The sequence below is a fragment of the Mustela nivalis genome, assembly GCF_964662115.1.
Source record: "Mustela nivalis genome assembly, chromosome: 15".
In the NCBI taxonomy this organism is placed as follows: domain Eukaryota; kingdom Metazoa; phylum Chordata; class Mammalia; order Carnivora; family Mustelidae; genus Mustela; species Mustela nivalis.
The window spans coordinates 16,035,120-16,049,990 of record NC_139034.1 but is presented as its reverse complement, the minus strand read 5'-3'; the positions used below and the strand labels follow the sequence as shown (position 1 = coordinate 16,049,990).

The 14,871-nt window shown below is 41.5% G+C and overlaps 1 protein-coding gene and 1 long non-coding RNA gene across 4 annotated transcripts in view; both read right to left on the bottom strand.

Moving 5' to 3' along the window:
* Positions 1–9,004, bottom strand: part of LOC309849153 (cilia- and flagella-associated protein 337-like) — a 131,873-nt gene extending 122,869 nt beyond the window's left edge. For all 3 annotated transcript variants that reach the window (XM_082701468.1, XM_082701470.1, XM_082701469.1), the window contains exon 1: positions 8,762–9,004. In XM_082701468.1, coding sequence (XP_082557594.1) covers positions 8,762–8,859 — 98 coding nt within the window. In that variant the 5' untranslated portion in view covers positions 8,860–9,004. The remainder of the gene's footprint in view (positions 1–8,761) is intronic.
* On the bottom strand, positions 663–1,118 carry LOC309849154. The gene is made up of 2 exons (XR_014303529.1): positions 973–1,118; positions 663–825 (listed from the first exon to the last, which is right to left on the bottom strand). It is a non-coding gene; the product is annotated as an uncharacterized lncRNA (long non-coding RNA).
* Positions 9,005–14,871: the final 5,867 nt, after the last annotated feature.

The following is a 14,871-nucleotide window of genomic DNA, read 5'->3' as shown; positions in this document are numbered from 1 at the left end:
TAAAAAGTAAATGTGAGAATGTATGTATAAGACATAGAGTATGTTCTCCGTGCCTGTCAGCTATTATTATAACTATTGCTGCTATTCTTGTTACTAAGGCTTGCCCTGCCTCCTCCTATTCTACCGCAAGTGGACCAGGAGCCCTTGACCCTCTTGGCCATGACGGATTGGGTGAGGTATCAAAGATGTCCATCAAGCTGAAGGATTATTGAAGAGATAAGCTGGGCCAGTACAAGTCTCTTTCTCTCAGCGTTTAAACTGGGTTTTTGAAAAGTGTTTAGGGAATTGTGGCAGCTTACATATGGTGTAAGCTGATGTATGTGAACGGTGAGGCTCCATAGGAGAGATTCTGAGCCACTGCTATTTGGTTCCCAGATAGCCTCTGCATCCAAAGCTACTCCCCACTCCAGCCCCATCAAGGTTCCATGCAGAGATGGTGTCCTGCTCTGAGATTTTCACGAGAATCCCTACGATTCCACATGACTTGCCACCACAACATCCCTTGGCTTGAACTACCTTGAAGAGACTTCCTTCCCTTCTAGTCCAAAAAGCCAAATCAAAAGAGCAAATTGACTCTGGTGGAAGGTCCACACATGGTTTCTACTTTCTTTGTTTTTCTCTCTATTTTTAATGTTCTACAATGAGTCTAGACAATCAACTTATAATATTCTATAATCAACATTTATTTTGTAATCAGGAAAAAATATTTTTTTACAATAAAAGAATTGGCTCACTAATTTGTAGCACACCGAAAAGTTTGTATGAGAAAGACTAAGTCTAAGTCAGGTCTATCTTCAATGGCTTTCTCATCATCCAGTCATGTTCCTAAAATGAAAAAGTAGGCTAAGGAATCCCTCTATGTTCCATTTTACTTCTAAACACTGTTGTTATTCTACTTATTACCCAACTTAGCTGAATCTACACTACCCCCCCCCCCAACACTACCAAACCTACCAACCAAACCAATCCTACCTATTCTACTAGCTCCTGAGTTCTGGAAGTGGTTATCCTTCAGAATGAGGGTAGGCATGGTGGCATAACATTGGTAGAATTCTCCATTCATGTCTTCGTTCATTCTGTTACTTGGATCAGCATTTATTAAGCCCTTGACCTATAGACATTGGCACTATGGAGATAAAACAGTACAGACAGGTGAGCCAAAAATTTTAACACTGCCTTAAGTGTCATGTCAGAGGGTACGTGTTGGAGCCCTGTAACAACAGAGAGGAAGCACTTAACTCTGCTGGACAGGCAGGGTGGCGAGGTGCTTCCCGAAGGAGAAGCTATTGGAGAGGTAAGTATTAGTTTTCCAGGAAAACTAGAGGGGCAGTGCCTTGTGGGAAGAGACAAAGCAAGTGAAGCAGTGCAGAGACAAGGATGAGCTGGATGCTGGTTGTAGTCATGGGGCTGCAAGCGGCTGAACAGAGAGATGAAAGATAGACGGGCCAATAATTAGTCGGGGTCCAGATCCTGAAGGAGCGGGTATGTCACACTAAGGAGATTTCATGCTGAAACAATGCAGAGCCACCTCAGCAAGATACTGTAGAAATGCAGTTCTTTCTTCAGCAAGGAGAGATTAGAAGGGACAGAGGCTGTCTGGAGCAGTCTAAGAGAGAGAACTGCAGAGGGCCTGAACCACAGCAGTAGAGGGACCAGAGATGTGGGTGGATTTATGAAGTAATAGGCTTCCGTGCCTTTGTTGCTGGGCAGAGGAAGAATGAATGGCTCCAGAGTTCTGGGTGATATAAATGAGGAGAGGCTATTAGAAGACCATGGGGGAAGAAAAAAGATGTGCCACTTCAGATCATATTGAACACAAGCTCCTGTAGTGATAGCTAGAAACAGGGGTCTGCCAGGCAAGCAGAAGTAGAGGGCCAGAGTGCAGAGGACTGGAGACCTCCCCACAGAGGTCGCTGGCGCATGAGGGGAGGCAGGAAAGGAGGGTGTGGAGAGAGTATCTTGTCAGAAATGTCAATGCCGCTGACATGCCTGTGCACCAGTAGCCAAGCACCTAATGGTGATGCTCAAGGTCAACAATTCAGAGGAATAAACGCACACAGGTTAATAAAAAAGGATCAGGTCTTGGGACAGATATTGGGAAATAGGAAGTCAGAAGACTTGAGAACAAGGGAGAGAAGAGCAAGAGGCAAACTCTGGAACCAGAGACCTTGGTGCTCGTCTTCACATGAGCTTTGGAAGGTGGAGGTGGGGGTTCCCCTGTTTTTGAAATCCAGGGCAATCTTACACTGGCTACGGGATTTCTCCTGTTGGTTGTCCTTATGGCTCCTGGATCCCAGTATGCTGAAAGCTGCTCCTGTCTCATTTCCCTGGGAATGACCCCACTGTTGAACCAGCTGCCCAGTCCAAGAGCTTGAGACCTTTTTACTTCTTTCTTCTCCCCACTTACCTGGAAGCAGAACCACTATTTGAACAGCTGCCCAAACTCATAAGTGTGGTCATCGCGTTCTTCTTTCTCACCCTCCATCCTCTTGACCTGCCCAGTCACAAGTCATCCCATCCTTTTATCTTCTGTTCCCATGACCCCCAAACTGAATAGTTTCTGGTCTCCCTGGCTTTTGATTCTGTCATCTCTGATTCTTCTTGACACCAGATCTTCTTTCCTGAAGACCCTTTCCTCATGCCATCCCTCTACTGGAAGCCCAGGAGCTCCCCACTGCCCTATGGTCTGTGCACGCCTGCTGTTCTCTGGTTTTCTGACCTTGGGCAAATCATTTAACTTCTGTGACCTTTTTTTTTTTTTTTAAATCTATTAAGTGAGGTGGTTGGATCAGCTAATCTCCCAAGGGCTTTTTTTTTTTTTTTTAAGATTTGATTTATTTATTTGACAGAGAGAAATCACAAGCAGGCAGAGAGGCAGGCAGAGAGAGAGGGAAGCAGGCTCCCTCCTGAGCAGAGAGCCTGATGCAGGACTTGATTCCAGGACCCTGAGATCATAACCTGAGCCGAAGGCAGCGGCTTAACCCACTGAGCCACCCAGGCACCCCTCCCAAGGGCTTCTTATGATTTCTCTGCTATACTTCAAATACTCTCTTCACCTCACACCTGTTAGGTGTCTCTTATTATCAAGAGACAAGGGATAACAAGGCAAGAATGTGGAGACATGGGGACTCTTGTGCACTGTTGGTGGGAATGTAAATTGGTATAGCCATTATGGAAAACAGTAAGGAGGTTCCTCAAAAAATTAAAAATAAAAATACCATATGATCCAGGAATCCTACTTCTGGGTATTTATCCAAAAGAAAAAGGAAGGAAATCCTGTCCTTTGTAAAAACATCGATGAACCTGGAAAGCATTATGCTAAGTAAAATAGACCAGACAAAGACAAACACTGTATGGTATCAATTATTCGTGGATCTAAAAAAAGCAAACACATAGAAACAGAGAAGAAAGTAGTGGTTGTCAGGAGCTGGAGGTAGGGAAAATAGGGAAAGGTTGATAAAAGGGTACAAAGTTATAAGGTTAATAAGGTCTAAAGATCTAATGTGTAACGTGGTGACCACAGGTGATGATACTGTATTACATAATTGAAATTTGCTAAGAGAGTAGAACTTAAATGTTTCACTTAAAGATAAGGGGGAAATAAAGACTACTCTGATAGGTCTCCACCCCTAGTCCCATAAACTCTCATGCTTATAAGACTCCTCCCCAGCCTAGGAATGAACAGTGCCAGTCTCACCTAAGACCCTCTGCTCACGTTGTTGTCACCTGAGGCACGTCCTGAGTGCAGCGGGTGTGGAAACTGAGGTAGAAGCCTCACTCACAAGTCAAGGCATGTTGCCATTCAGTGGCTGGGGTAGGATATAGCCTCCATCTCTCTGTCCATCTGCTCTTCATTGTGTGTTGTGTTTTGGGTTTTGTTGTTGTTGTTGTTTTTATTTATTTTTTAAGATTTCTTTTCAGTGTTCCAGAATTCATTGTTTATGCACCGCACCCAGTGCTCCATGCAATAGGTCCCCTCCATAATACCCACCACCAGACTCACCCAACCTCCCACCCACCGCCCCTCCAAAACCTTCAGTTTGTTTCTGAAGAGTCCACAGTCTCTCACGGTTTGTCTCCGCCTCCAATTTCCCCCAACTCATTTCTTTGAATCTGACCAACACAAGGGCCAGCGAGGGAAGACAGGTCATGTTCTAATATCATAAAACATCACCTACTTCTAAATGTTTTCATGATTTTTGTGAATATCAGTGGCTCTCTCATCTGGAACATCTCATAATTCAGTTTGTGTCACCACCCAGCATATATGGCAAAGCCCTGATCCCCAAGTGGGAGATTTGGCCTTTAGGAGGTAATAAAGTCATGAGTGTAGAACCTTCATGAATGAGAGAAGTGCCCTTGTGAAAATAAACATGAGAGGGAGGGATGGTCTGTTTTTCCATAATGTGAATATACAGGAAGTTGATTTTCTATAACCAGGAAAGGAACCCTCAGCAAGAATCCACCATGCTCACCCTAATGCTTGTGCTTCTGGCCTCCAGAACTGTGAGAAGGAAATGTCTATAGTTTATGCCACCGAGTCTGTGGTATTTTGTTATGGCTGCCTGAGCTGACTAAGACAGACTCCTTTGACATGAATTCTGGTTTGAGTTGACATAGTTAACTGGAACCATCATGGGCCATTCCTGTGTGCCCTCCCTCCCTGTAGCCCTTTTAATGGGACCTGCATGTCTCTCACCCCATTCCCAGCATTGACATTTGCCCAGGACACGTAGCCCATTTCCCTGCATGCCTTTTGGTTTCTTGCTCTTGTTTTCTCAACTAACATACGTCAGCTCCCAACATCTGATCCTGGGGGAAGACCAACTGGGCCCACTTTTATAGTTTCCTAACCAGTCTGCTCCCTCACCTCTGACCTGAGCACCACCCTTTGCTGTCCAGCAGCTATGGCAGAGTTTCTTGTCACCTGCTCCTACCCACACAGCTCCTTCCCTGGTCCCCACTCTGTCCCCCAGCCTGCTTAAACAGAGTCACAGAAGGGATATTGAAGAAGTCCTGTGCAAATAGGAGTTTAAAAAAGCTGAGCAGTTCAATCAAGAACTAATCCAAACCATCACAGGGGTGCATTTGTGCGGCAGCCAGATCAGAGCCAACACTAACATCCTTGGCTCCCTTGGATTCTGTCTGCAGAATGTGCTTACCAGGCTGGGAGACACGGGCCTGTTTCAGATCACGAGCTGGCATGCCCTGGTTGCCCATGGCAACCCAGCTGCACCGGAGTGTTAGCATTTGTAAATGTGTGTGGGCTTAAAATTATATTATTGATTCTGTCTGGAAGACGATAGTCTGATTTGTATATAGCTCTGAATAAATTACTCATTATCCTTTACAGCCATCAGAGTATCAGTCTCTCTCTTTCTCCTTTAAAAAAAAAAAGTAGAGAGGCAGCAAATTGTGTCAGCAGATGTGAAATGAAATGTTTCCCATAACAACCATACTACAGGAACCAACATCTAGGGCACCAGCATGGGAAATTGTCTGGGCATTCCTGAATAGATAGCTAATGGAATGCCTTTGAGAAGGATGGAGACTATTTCAGGTAGTTTATTCCAAAAGGACCATAAGGGGTAGTTTGAATTACAGTGACAGGCAGATGGGAACAGAGGAGATGCAGCCCCACCCTGGGTTTGATCAGTTCAAGCTGAACCCCCGCTTTCTTGTGTTTTCTTTAACATGTAATATATACTTGGGCAGATGGAAGTATTGTTCTGATTCATCACACTTCCCATATCCATGCAACTTGCCCTGTAGGTGTTCAGTAGATGTTCCCACAAATGTACTGCTCTTGGTCTTGTAGCTTGCTTTGACTAGTTGGCCAAAGTGGCAATGTGCCAGTTCTTAGCCTAGGCTTTTAGATACTTCAAGTGTTTTCATCTGCCCTCCTGTGCCTTTCTTTTTCTCATTAACCTGAGAAAAACTTCCCTTGGGAAGCTGCTGCCCCTTTGGTTGGGACCCACAAGTGGAACAAAGTCACCCCTGTCAAACCCAGCTTCAAGAACTACCCCAGCAACGCCCACCCTAGATGAGCCACTTCAGCCAAGCCAAAGATCCACAGGAAATAAATGCTCACTGCTCTATGCCATCAAGATTTTCTAGATGCTTGTTATGCAGCAGTAGCTGACTGGTATAATTGTCCATTTTTTTCAACATCATAGCTTATCAGCATCATTGATGATGGAAAAGACAAGAATAACATCCCTCAACTTTCCATTTCATTAGTCACTGATCACAAGTCTTATTGAAGGAAAATGCAGGTCATGCATTACAACTTCAGTCCACACTGGGCTCTCATCATACACTGAACCACCAAGTGTGGCATTGCTACCAGGAGCATTATGGAGGCCAATGCTTCTGAGAGAAATCCAAGTAAATTGTAAAATTTCATGTCCATCCCTCCTTTAGTGCCCTTGGAAATTCTGTCAAAAGATCGGTGGGATTACGTTTGAAATGGAGAGGAAGAATGGCATAGAACTCTCAGAAAGCATTGTGAATGTTTCTTTCAATTTATCCCAGAATGAACATCTTTATCAGAATGCCATCCATTATTACTCTCGTGCTCTTTCTAATCTCCACACTTCCATTCTCCAGTCAAGATATGTACCACACAAGCACATCCAATCAATTTTCAACAAGTATTTATTGAGCACCTACTATGGACCCTTGGAATGGCATGCTAGATGCTGTTGAGCAAAAGAAAAGTGGTTGTGATAGGTGGTCAGGGAAGGTAAGTGTCAAGACTGACTCCCGTGCATCTGTTCTAAAACACTGGGCAGATGGAGGTGCTGTTTATTAGGATGGGAAAGTCTGCAGAAGGGCTGGTTTGGGGGAAAATTAAAAGTTCCGTTTGGGATGTATATGTTTGAGATGCTTCTGAGACACAAAAGTGAGCTGTCAAGTGGGTAGTTGGATGCCAAATGTGGAGCTCAGAGGAGAGTTACGGGCTGAAGATACCAATTTGGAGGGTTGCCAGCATGTAAATGGCATTTAAAACCACAGGATTAGATGAGATTTTCTAAGCAGAGGGTACACAAGGAGAAGGGAAGAGGGCCCAGTCTGAGTCCCTCAGTCTGAGTATTTCAAGGACTGGCAGAGGAAGGAAAGTAAAAGGATCACAACTGAGCAGCTAAAAAAATAGGAAGAAAACAAGAACCTCCCTGCCCCGCCCCCATGCCTTTCTACCCAGCAGCATCTCTCCCCCACACTGCCTTTGATGACAGAAGTCTGCCTTTATGGAGGTGTAGGGGGCGTGCCCTTCATGAAAAGCAGGACTGCTCCCTCGTCTCAGGGGGTGAATCCTGGGGTCTAAGGCAACAAAAGTAACCCAGTGTCCTTGCAGGTTTCAGTTTAGTCAAGAGCACATGACCTAACTTGGCCAATCAAATGTGTCTGGAAGTCCACTAGGTAGAAACTGGGAAAGGTTTCATGCTTTTAAAAAGGGAAGAAAATGACACCTAGTTCTTCTCTTCCCTCAGATGTGGACCCGGGTTGGAGATGCCAAAACCACAAGCAGCCCAGATGAAAGTGAGACCAAAAGCCTGAACAAGGAGGATAGGAAGGCTCATTTGTGTTAAGTAACAACACTTTGTGTTGTTGAATTAACCAAACTCTGAGCACTCCCTGCCAACAAAGTGATATTGTAAGGTAATCAGTTTTCTAGATAGGTAGGTGTTGTGAGTCTTCTATGACCCCTAGCCCAAAACCCCAGATGGTACCTGCAGTTTCACAAGACAGAGATCAAAGTAACCCATGCCTACTGGTAGCATGATTATGCCAAGTGCTTGAAGGTGATGCTTAGCCTGTAACTTAATAGTTTCTTTTGACTTCTTTGGGGAGCTAGCAATTAACAAACTTTTAGGTGTATTCTTTGTCAATATCAATATTAATCTAATACTATGTTTACAGTTTGCTTCTTTCCACGGTCAAAAAACGTATTCTTCTGCCAAGCAAAAAGCACATTTTATCTTAGCCACCTCCAAAGAAACAAATCACATTTAATTATGATACTTCATCAACATTTGGCCAGTAAGAAGGATGGGTTGAAAGACTGAGTTGGAAATATGCTAAGGCTTTTTCTCCTGCCAACATGACTGGGCAATGTAAGAAAAAAAAGAAAAATAGATACTTAATGCTTAGGGCAACAAAAAAATGAGATGGAAACAAATATAAAGTACCCTGAAGTCGAAGTGTTTGATGACACTTAGTACTTTAATTAACCAGATTTTAATATAATGACTGTAGAGTCTATATCTTCAAATGGTTTGGGATGTCCTTAAAGCTCTTTGAATAGTGTTCTTTTTATTCAATTATTGCTTCTGAAAGAGCTTTAATTTTGCATTAATCAAAAGCCCTCTCGTGATGTTCTCAGGATTTACTCAAATTCATGTGTTGTTTTTTTTTTTTTTTTTAAGTGCAATTAAATGATCAAGGCAGAGGCTCTGATTACAGAGACAAAAATTCCATAGCAACAGCCAGTTAAGCACACAGAGCCCAATCCACTGCTGCACACTGATGTTTGTGCCAGGCCAGGGGGTGTGGTCAGGCTCCACAATGAATGAGACAAACTTCCCTTTACTTTCCTCCTGAGGAGCAAAATCTGCTTCCTTGACAACATAAACAATTAGCTTATAATATCCACTGTTGTGGCAAACAGCTCTCTATACTCAAGCAGAATTCTAGAAAATTCTATGAGATAGTAAAAAAAAAAAAAAAAAAAGCAAGGAATGAAGGAAACTTTTCTTACCTGTTAACATGAGATGTTTCTAACCTTCCCAAAGCAGAGCCTGCTCTTCTTCTTCTCCAGTTCATGTTATCAGACAGCAAAACCTGCCAGATACTCATTTATTGATTAGAGTGGTATCCACTCAGTCCCCTAGAGGAATTACTAAAGATCAGAGAGATGCCTGCTAAAGAAAATCTTGCTGCTTTTTTGCTGGGAGCAGCCAATGCTGATGAGCTCTGCCCACAGTGGTGGCGTGCCCCTCACTGCCAGGATTTGTGACTAGAGTATCAGGCTAGGTTCTTCCTCTCTCTGCTCCTCCCCAGGTATGTTAATCCCATCACCAGAGAAGGTAATTGATACTAATATGAAGTTGGGGGTGGGGTAGAGAGGAAATTTCACCAGGGAGCGAAACAAAGAGGAAAGTAACTCTAGTATTAAACTTACTCTCTCATCAGTTTGCCCGGCTTGGGTGCAATAATACCAACTATATTAGACTGCTATGCTGTCCAAAACTGATCCTTGATTACCCAACCCCAGTCCTCCACCTTCCCTAACTCAGATAGCAGCTCCATTTTTCCAATTACTTATGGAAAAACTCTTGGAGTATCTCCTTCTCTTTCCCCCTCCGTCCACCAACAAATTCTATAGATTCTACTTTCGAAATATCTCCAGAATCCAACCATTCCTCAATTTCCCCATCAACACCTTCTAGACTGAATTAACTCGTGACTCTTGGCTGGACATTGGCATTAGCCTCATGTCGGTCTCCCTGTCTTAATTTCTGCCTCTCTACTATACATTCTATGTGGAGAGCCATCTTTTAAAAGCAGAAGTTGGGTAATGTCAATCTTCTACTCAAAACCCTGCCATGACTCTCATCTCATACACACAAAATCCATAGCCGCAGTGGGTCCTGTCCACCCTTCTACTTTCCTGACCTTATCTCCTCCTCTGGCTTCTCTAGTATCAGAGTGATCTTTTCTTAGAACACACGGGCTTCTGCCATTGTTCCCTCTATGTGGAAGGCCCTTCCTTCAGCTATCTATAAGATTTTCCCCTTCTCTCTGATTTCTGTCAGAAATGAGCTCAATGCCCCCTTATAAATGTCTTTCTGACCAACCCACCTAAAACAGTAACTTCTCATGCCTTTCTGTCAATAGTCTGCTGTATTTTCCTTCATATTCCCGAATTCCACAGTGTATCATACACTAACATGATATATTATATGTGAAATACATATTTGTATAATAGGTTTATGTTTTTCTTCATACTGCTATAACTGTCATTACATTATGCATTTGTTTATTAGTTATTGATTTTTAAAAGATTTTATTTATTTATTTGAGAGAGAGAGCATGAGCAGGGTCAGAGGGAAAGGTTCGAGAAGCAGGCTCCCTAACAAGCTGGGAGTCCATCATGAGGCTCGAACCCAAGACCATGGGATCATGACCTGAGCCAAAGGCAGATATTTAACCAACTGAGCCCCCCAGATACCCCTGTTATCAATTTTCTATTTTCAGAATATAAGCTCCACAGACACAAATTTATCTTTTTTCCAGCTGCATTTCCAAAGCCTAGAAATATGCCTAGTGCAGGAGAAGCATGAATGAATAGCACTTCTCACTATGCCAGTAGCTCCTAAAACTTCATCTGCTGTTCTTTGGGGATAAACTCCTAAACTGTTGTGATCTTTGTTTCCACATAGGGTGTGGCTCAGTGTCAGTACATGGTAGAGCCATTTCTGCTATGAGATACGCTAGCTTGGCTCTTCTTCCTCTGAAGGAGGAAACTCCTCACCTTTGGTCTCTCTTGGCGTTTTATAAAAAGTGTGGAGATGTTCTGGCTTTTTAAAAGAATTTTAATTAATTAATTTATTTATTTGAGAGAGAGCACAGGTAGGGGGACGGGCAGAGGGAGGAGCAGACGCCTCACTGAGCAGGGAACCCCCAACGTGGGGCTTAATCCCAGAACACTGGTATCATGACCTGAGCTGAAGGCAGAGGCTGAACTGACTGAGCCCCCAGCCTCTGGAGACACTCTGACTTGAAGCACTGCATGTGAGATATCTGATAATCCATTCCTCCAGATAAAGGGCAGCGTGCACTTTACATACAGTACAATGGTGTATTTTCATTTTATGTTATGCTAATGTGAAGTTGTACCATTTCATAGAATTGGCATCACATCATTTTGTAATCTACTTTTTTTTTCACTTAGCAAGACTTCTAGAGAGACTGTGTTTCTTTATCAATAAATAGAGACCTAAATGTGTGCATGGTGTTCCATTCTGGATTTACTTATCACTCCCCTATTAATGGAAATAAAAGTCATTGACATTTTTCTCCAGTTTTAGGGAGTGCTTTGATTTAAAAATCAAACCGGGCATGTAACTGTTCCCATTTGTGCAAAGATCCCATTACGGTCAATTCATGAAAGGGAACTCTGAAACATATTGCCAAACCGAGGTCATATTTTATAGGGTGGGGCCTTGTCCAATTTGAGGAATGCCCTTATGAGAAGAGGGAAATTTGGATAGAGACACAGAGATAAGATGGTCTTGCAAAGACATGGAAAGAATGTGCCTCCAGTGCCATGGAGTGCTGAGGTTGAATGCCTCTACAAGCCATGAAACATCTAGGGCTAGCAGAAGCTGGAGGAAGCCTGGATGGATTTTCTTCTGGGGGCTTTGGAGGGAGCAGGGCACTGCCAACACCTGAGTTTCTGACTTCTAGCCTACCGAACTATGAGACAATAATTTCTATTGTCTCAGGCCATCCAGTTTGTGTACCTTGTTACAATAGCAGTAACAAATGGATGTGCTCCCCGACCACACGTGGCAGCATCCTTTCCCAGCTTGCCGACACTGTCTGGTTCATCTTTGCCCATCTTTCCATTAAGGTGTTTGTGAATTTCTGATTCATGTATAAAACCTATTTGAATCTACTATTGCTACATTGTTATACGTGATACTAAAACTTTTTCCATTGTCTCTCACTTTTATGGCAGAGGTTCTTTGGGGCGGGGGGGAGGTGCGAGTAGGCACTGTTTTGGCCATACTAAAGGTTTTTAATTTTGGGGTGGACAAATTTAGTAGTCTCTTTAAGAATCTGTTTTGTTTTGTTTTGTTATTTTAACACCCCAGCTAGGGAAAAAAAATTCTTCTAGTGTCTGGATGGTTTCATTTTTTAGACATTTTACATTTATGTATTTTATTCATCTGCAATTTATTAAGGGAATGATCTAATATGCCCCCCCCCAGTGGCTGTTTTTCAGTGACATTTATTTAATAAGCCATTTCCTTCCCATGGTTTTATACTGACACCTTTATTATATACCAAATTCTCATATATACTTTAGTCTTCTCTTGGCCTATTTTTGTTCCATTAATCATTTTCCCCTGCACCTGTGACAGGGTGTAGTATGGTAACTTTATGACACATTTTAATATTTGTAAAGGACATTTTCCCCTAATTATTTTCTCCAATTGTCTTCTGGATTAAAATTTTCTTGGTTATTCTTGACATTTATTCTTTCCAAATGGGCTTTAGAATTTTTTTGTCAAGTTACATACACAACTATCCATACTCATGAAAATTCTATTGGTATTAAATTTATAAGTCAATTTAGGAAAAAGTGGCATTTTTACAGTATTGAATTCTCTATATGAAACTATCCTGCCTCTTTATTTACTCAAGACTTACTTCATGTTCCTTAGAGAATTTTATGAATTTTCTTCATGTTGGTCCTGTACATTTCTAATTACATGTTACCCAAATTACTTTATGGAAGTTTATATAGTTACTATAAAAATGAGAAAAATTAAACTAATAAAATAAAATAATAAAATTAGTTAATAACTGACTACTGATTAGTTATATCCACCAATTAATTATAAAAAGCTAGTCAGGAAGATTTTTTAAAACACTGTATGATTTTTTATTGATATAATTAACATGCCAAAACATTCATCCTTTTATTTTTTTTTTTTTAGTTTTATTGAGATATAATTGATACATAACATTGTATAAGTTTAAGGTATACAATGTAATGATTTGATACGTGTTGATAACATAAAAGATCACCACAATAAGTTTGGTTAACTCCCATCACCTCATATAGTTACATATTTCTTCCTTCCCATGAGAACATTTAAGATCTCTTGTCTTAGCAACTTTCAAATATATGATACAGAATTGCAAATTATTTCATTCTGTATATTGCATCCCCAGGACTTATTTATCTTATAACTGGAAGTTGAAAACTGTTAAAAGACAAATAAAAACTATATTTCTGACTTTCCATTTCTATTCAGAGATCTGGGAACCTAGAAGGGGTAGAATTTCCACACTTAGAACAACAACAGAAAACTAGATAAGCTGCAAGTTTGCAACTTGTTTTGTGCTTATCACAGAGAGCAACAAACTAGTCCCAAATTTAAGGAAATACAGGCACCTGCAGGATGAAATGGGAACTATTATTTGTTGACCGGGGACAGAAGAGCTGGACACCAGAAAGAATTCAGCAAGAAGAGTTAGTAATTTAATGGAGACTGCATATGGGCTAGCAAGAGTGTGTGGAGCCCAGTGAGGCAGCATGTATAAGGGAAGTTCCCACCTGCTTGCAGACTTCTCTGTGGACCCCAACAGAAGTTCGTAGAAGGGACTGGTGATTCTCCAGAGAAAACACGGTGCAAGCCTTAGGGAGAACAACTACAACAGGAGGAATATGAAACCCTACCCAGACTCTTTTCTACCTTTTGGAATAAAATCTTTAACTTGTAGGGGGAAAGAAAATAACACTGCCTTTAGGGTACAGGTAAAAACCCATTGCAGCTGAGGTAAAGGAAATGAAAACATCCTCTACTCATCAGGGAGGGAGAGAAACAAGGACTGGGCTCGGAACTATAGCTGGAAGGGAGGCAGGAGCCCCAAAAAGGCCACATCTCAAGACCCAGGAACATAGTATCTGACTAAGAATAAGGCTTAACCGGAACAACAAAGAACACCCTCCCACCATGAAACTAACAAGCTGTGAGTAATGAGTAACAGTAGAATACTGCTGGGAGAATTGCAAATGGATTCTCAAGAGGTGCATTATATACAAAGGACCCAAAGTTGAGGAGGGAGCATGAATTGAAAATATCCTCTAAAAAGCCAGCTGCTGCTAGAAATAGAGATGAAGAGCTCCCTTTGATGGACTTACCAGTAGACTTGACACGATCAAGAAAAGAACCAGTGAATTTGATGACAGGCCAATAGAAATTAGCCAAACTGAAACACTAAGAGAAAATAGGGCAGAAATAAATGAACAATACAGAATATTCAAGAGCTATCTGACAATGTCCAATAAGAAATGGCCAGGGCAGAAGAAATATTGAAGAAATAAAGGCTAAGAATTTCCCAAAACAAATGACAGACACCAAGCCAAAGCAGAGAACATTGGGCAGGATAAATACAAAAATTAAACAAAATAACAAGCAAAAACCTCAATATTATACTCAAATTCCTGGAAGGGAGGGAGGGAGGGAGGGAGGAAGGAATGAAGGAAGGAAAGAAAGAAAGAAAGAAAGAAAGAAAGAAAGAAGAAAGTTTTGAAGGCAACCACAGGAAAAAAGATATTGCAGAGGACTAAGAATAAGAATTACAACACTCGTTAGAAATTGTGCAAACAATAAGGCAATGGAGTAACACCTTTAAATGTTAAAAGCAAAAAAAAAAAAAAAAAAAAAATCTGTCAAACAAAAATTCTGTACCTAGCAAAAATATCTTCAATAAATGAAAGAGAAGTAAACACTCTCAAACAAAAACTGAGAAGAATTCAAAGGTTTTGTAGTACCGAGGATAACCCTACCAACAACAAATCTCAAAGCCAGCCCAGCTGATGACAAGATTAACATTAGCTCTCACACTAAAGTCTACCAGAAGGAAAAGCTTTCGAAATGCTAAGGGAATATAGCATCAGACAGAAACTCAGATCGGCACAAAGACATGAAGAGAGCCAGAAATACAATAAATAAATATAAAATTTAATTTTTCTAAAAGAAAGCTGCCTGAAAAATAATGGCAATGTAGTATGTATTTATAGCATAGGTTAAAATAAAATGCATAATAACAATAGCAGAAAAGAAAGAA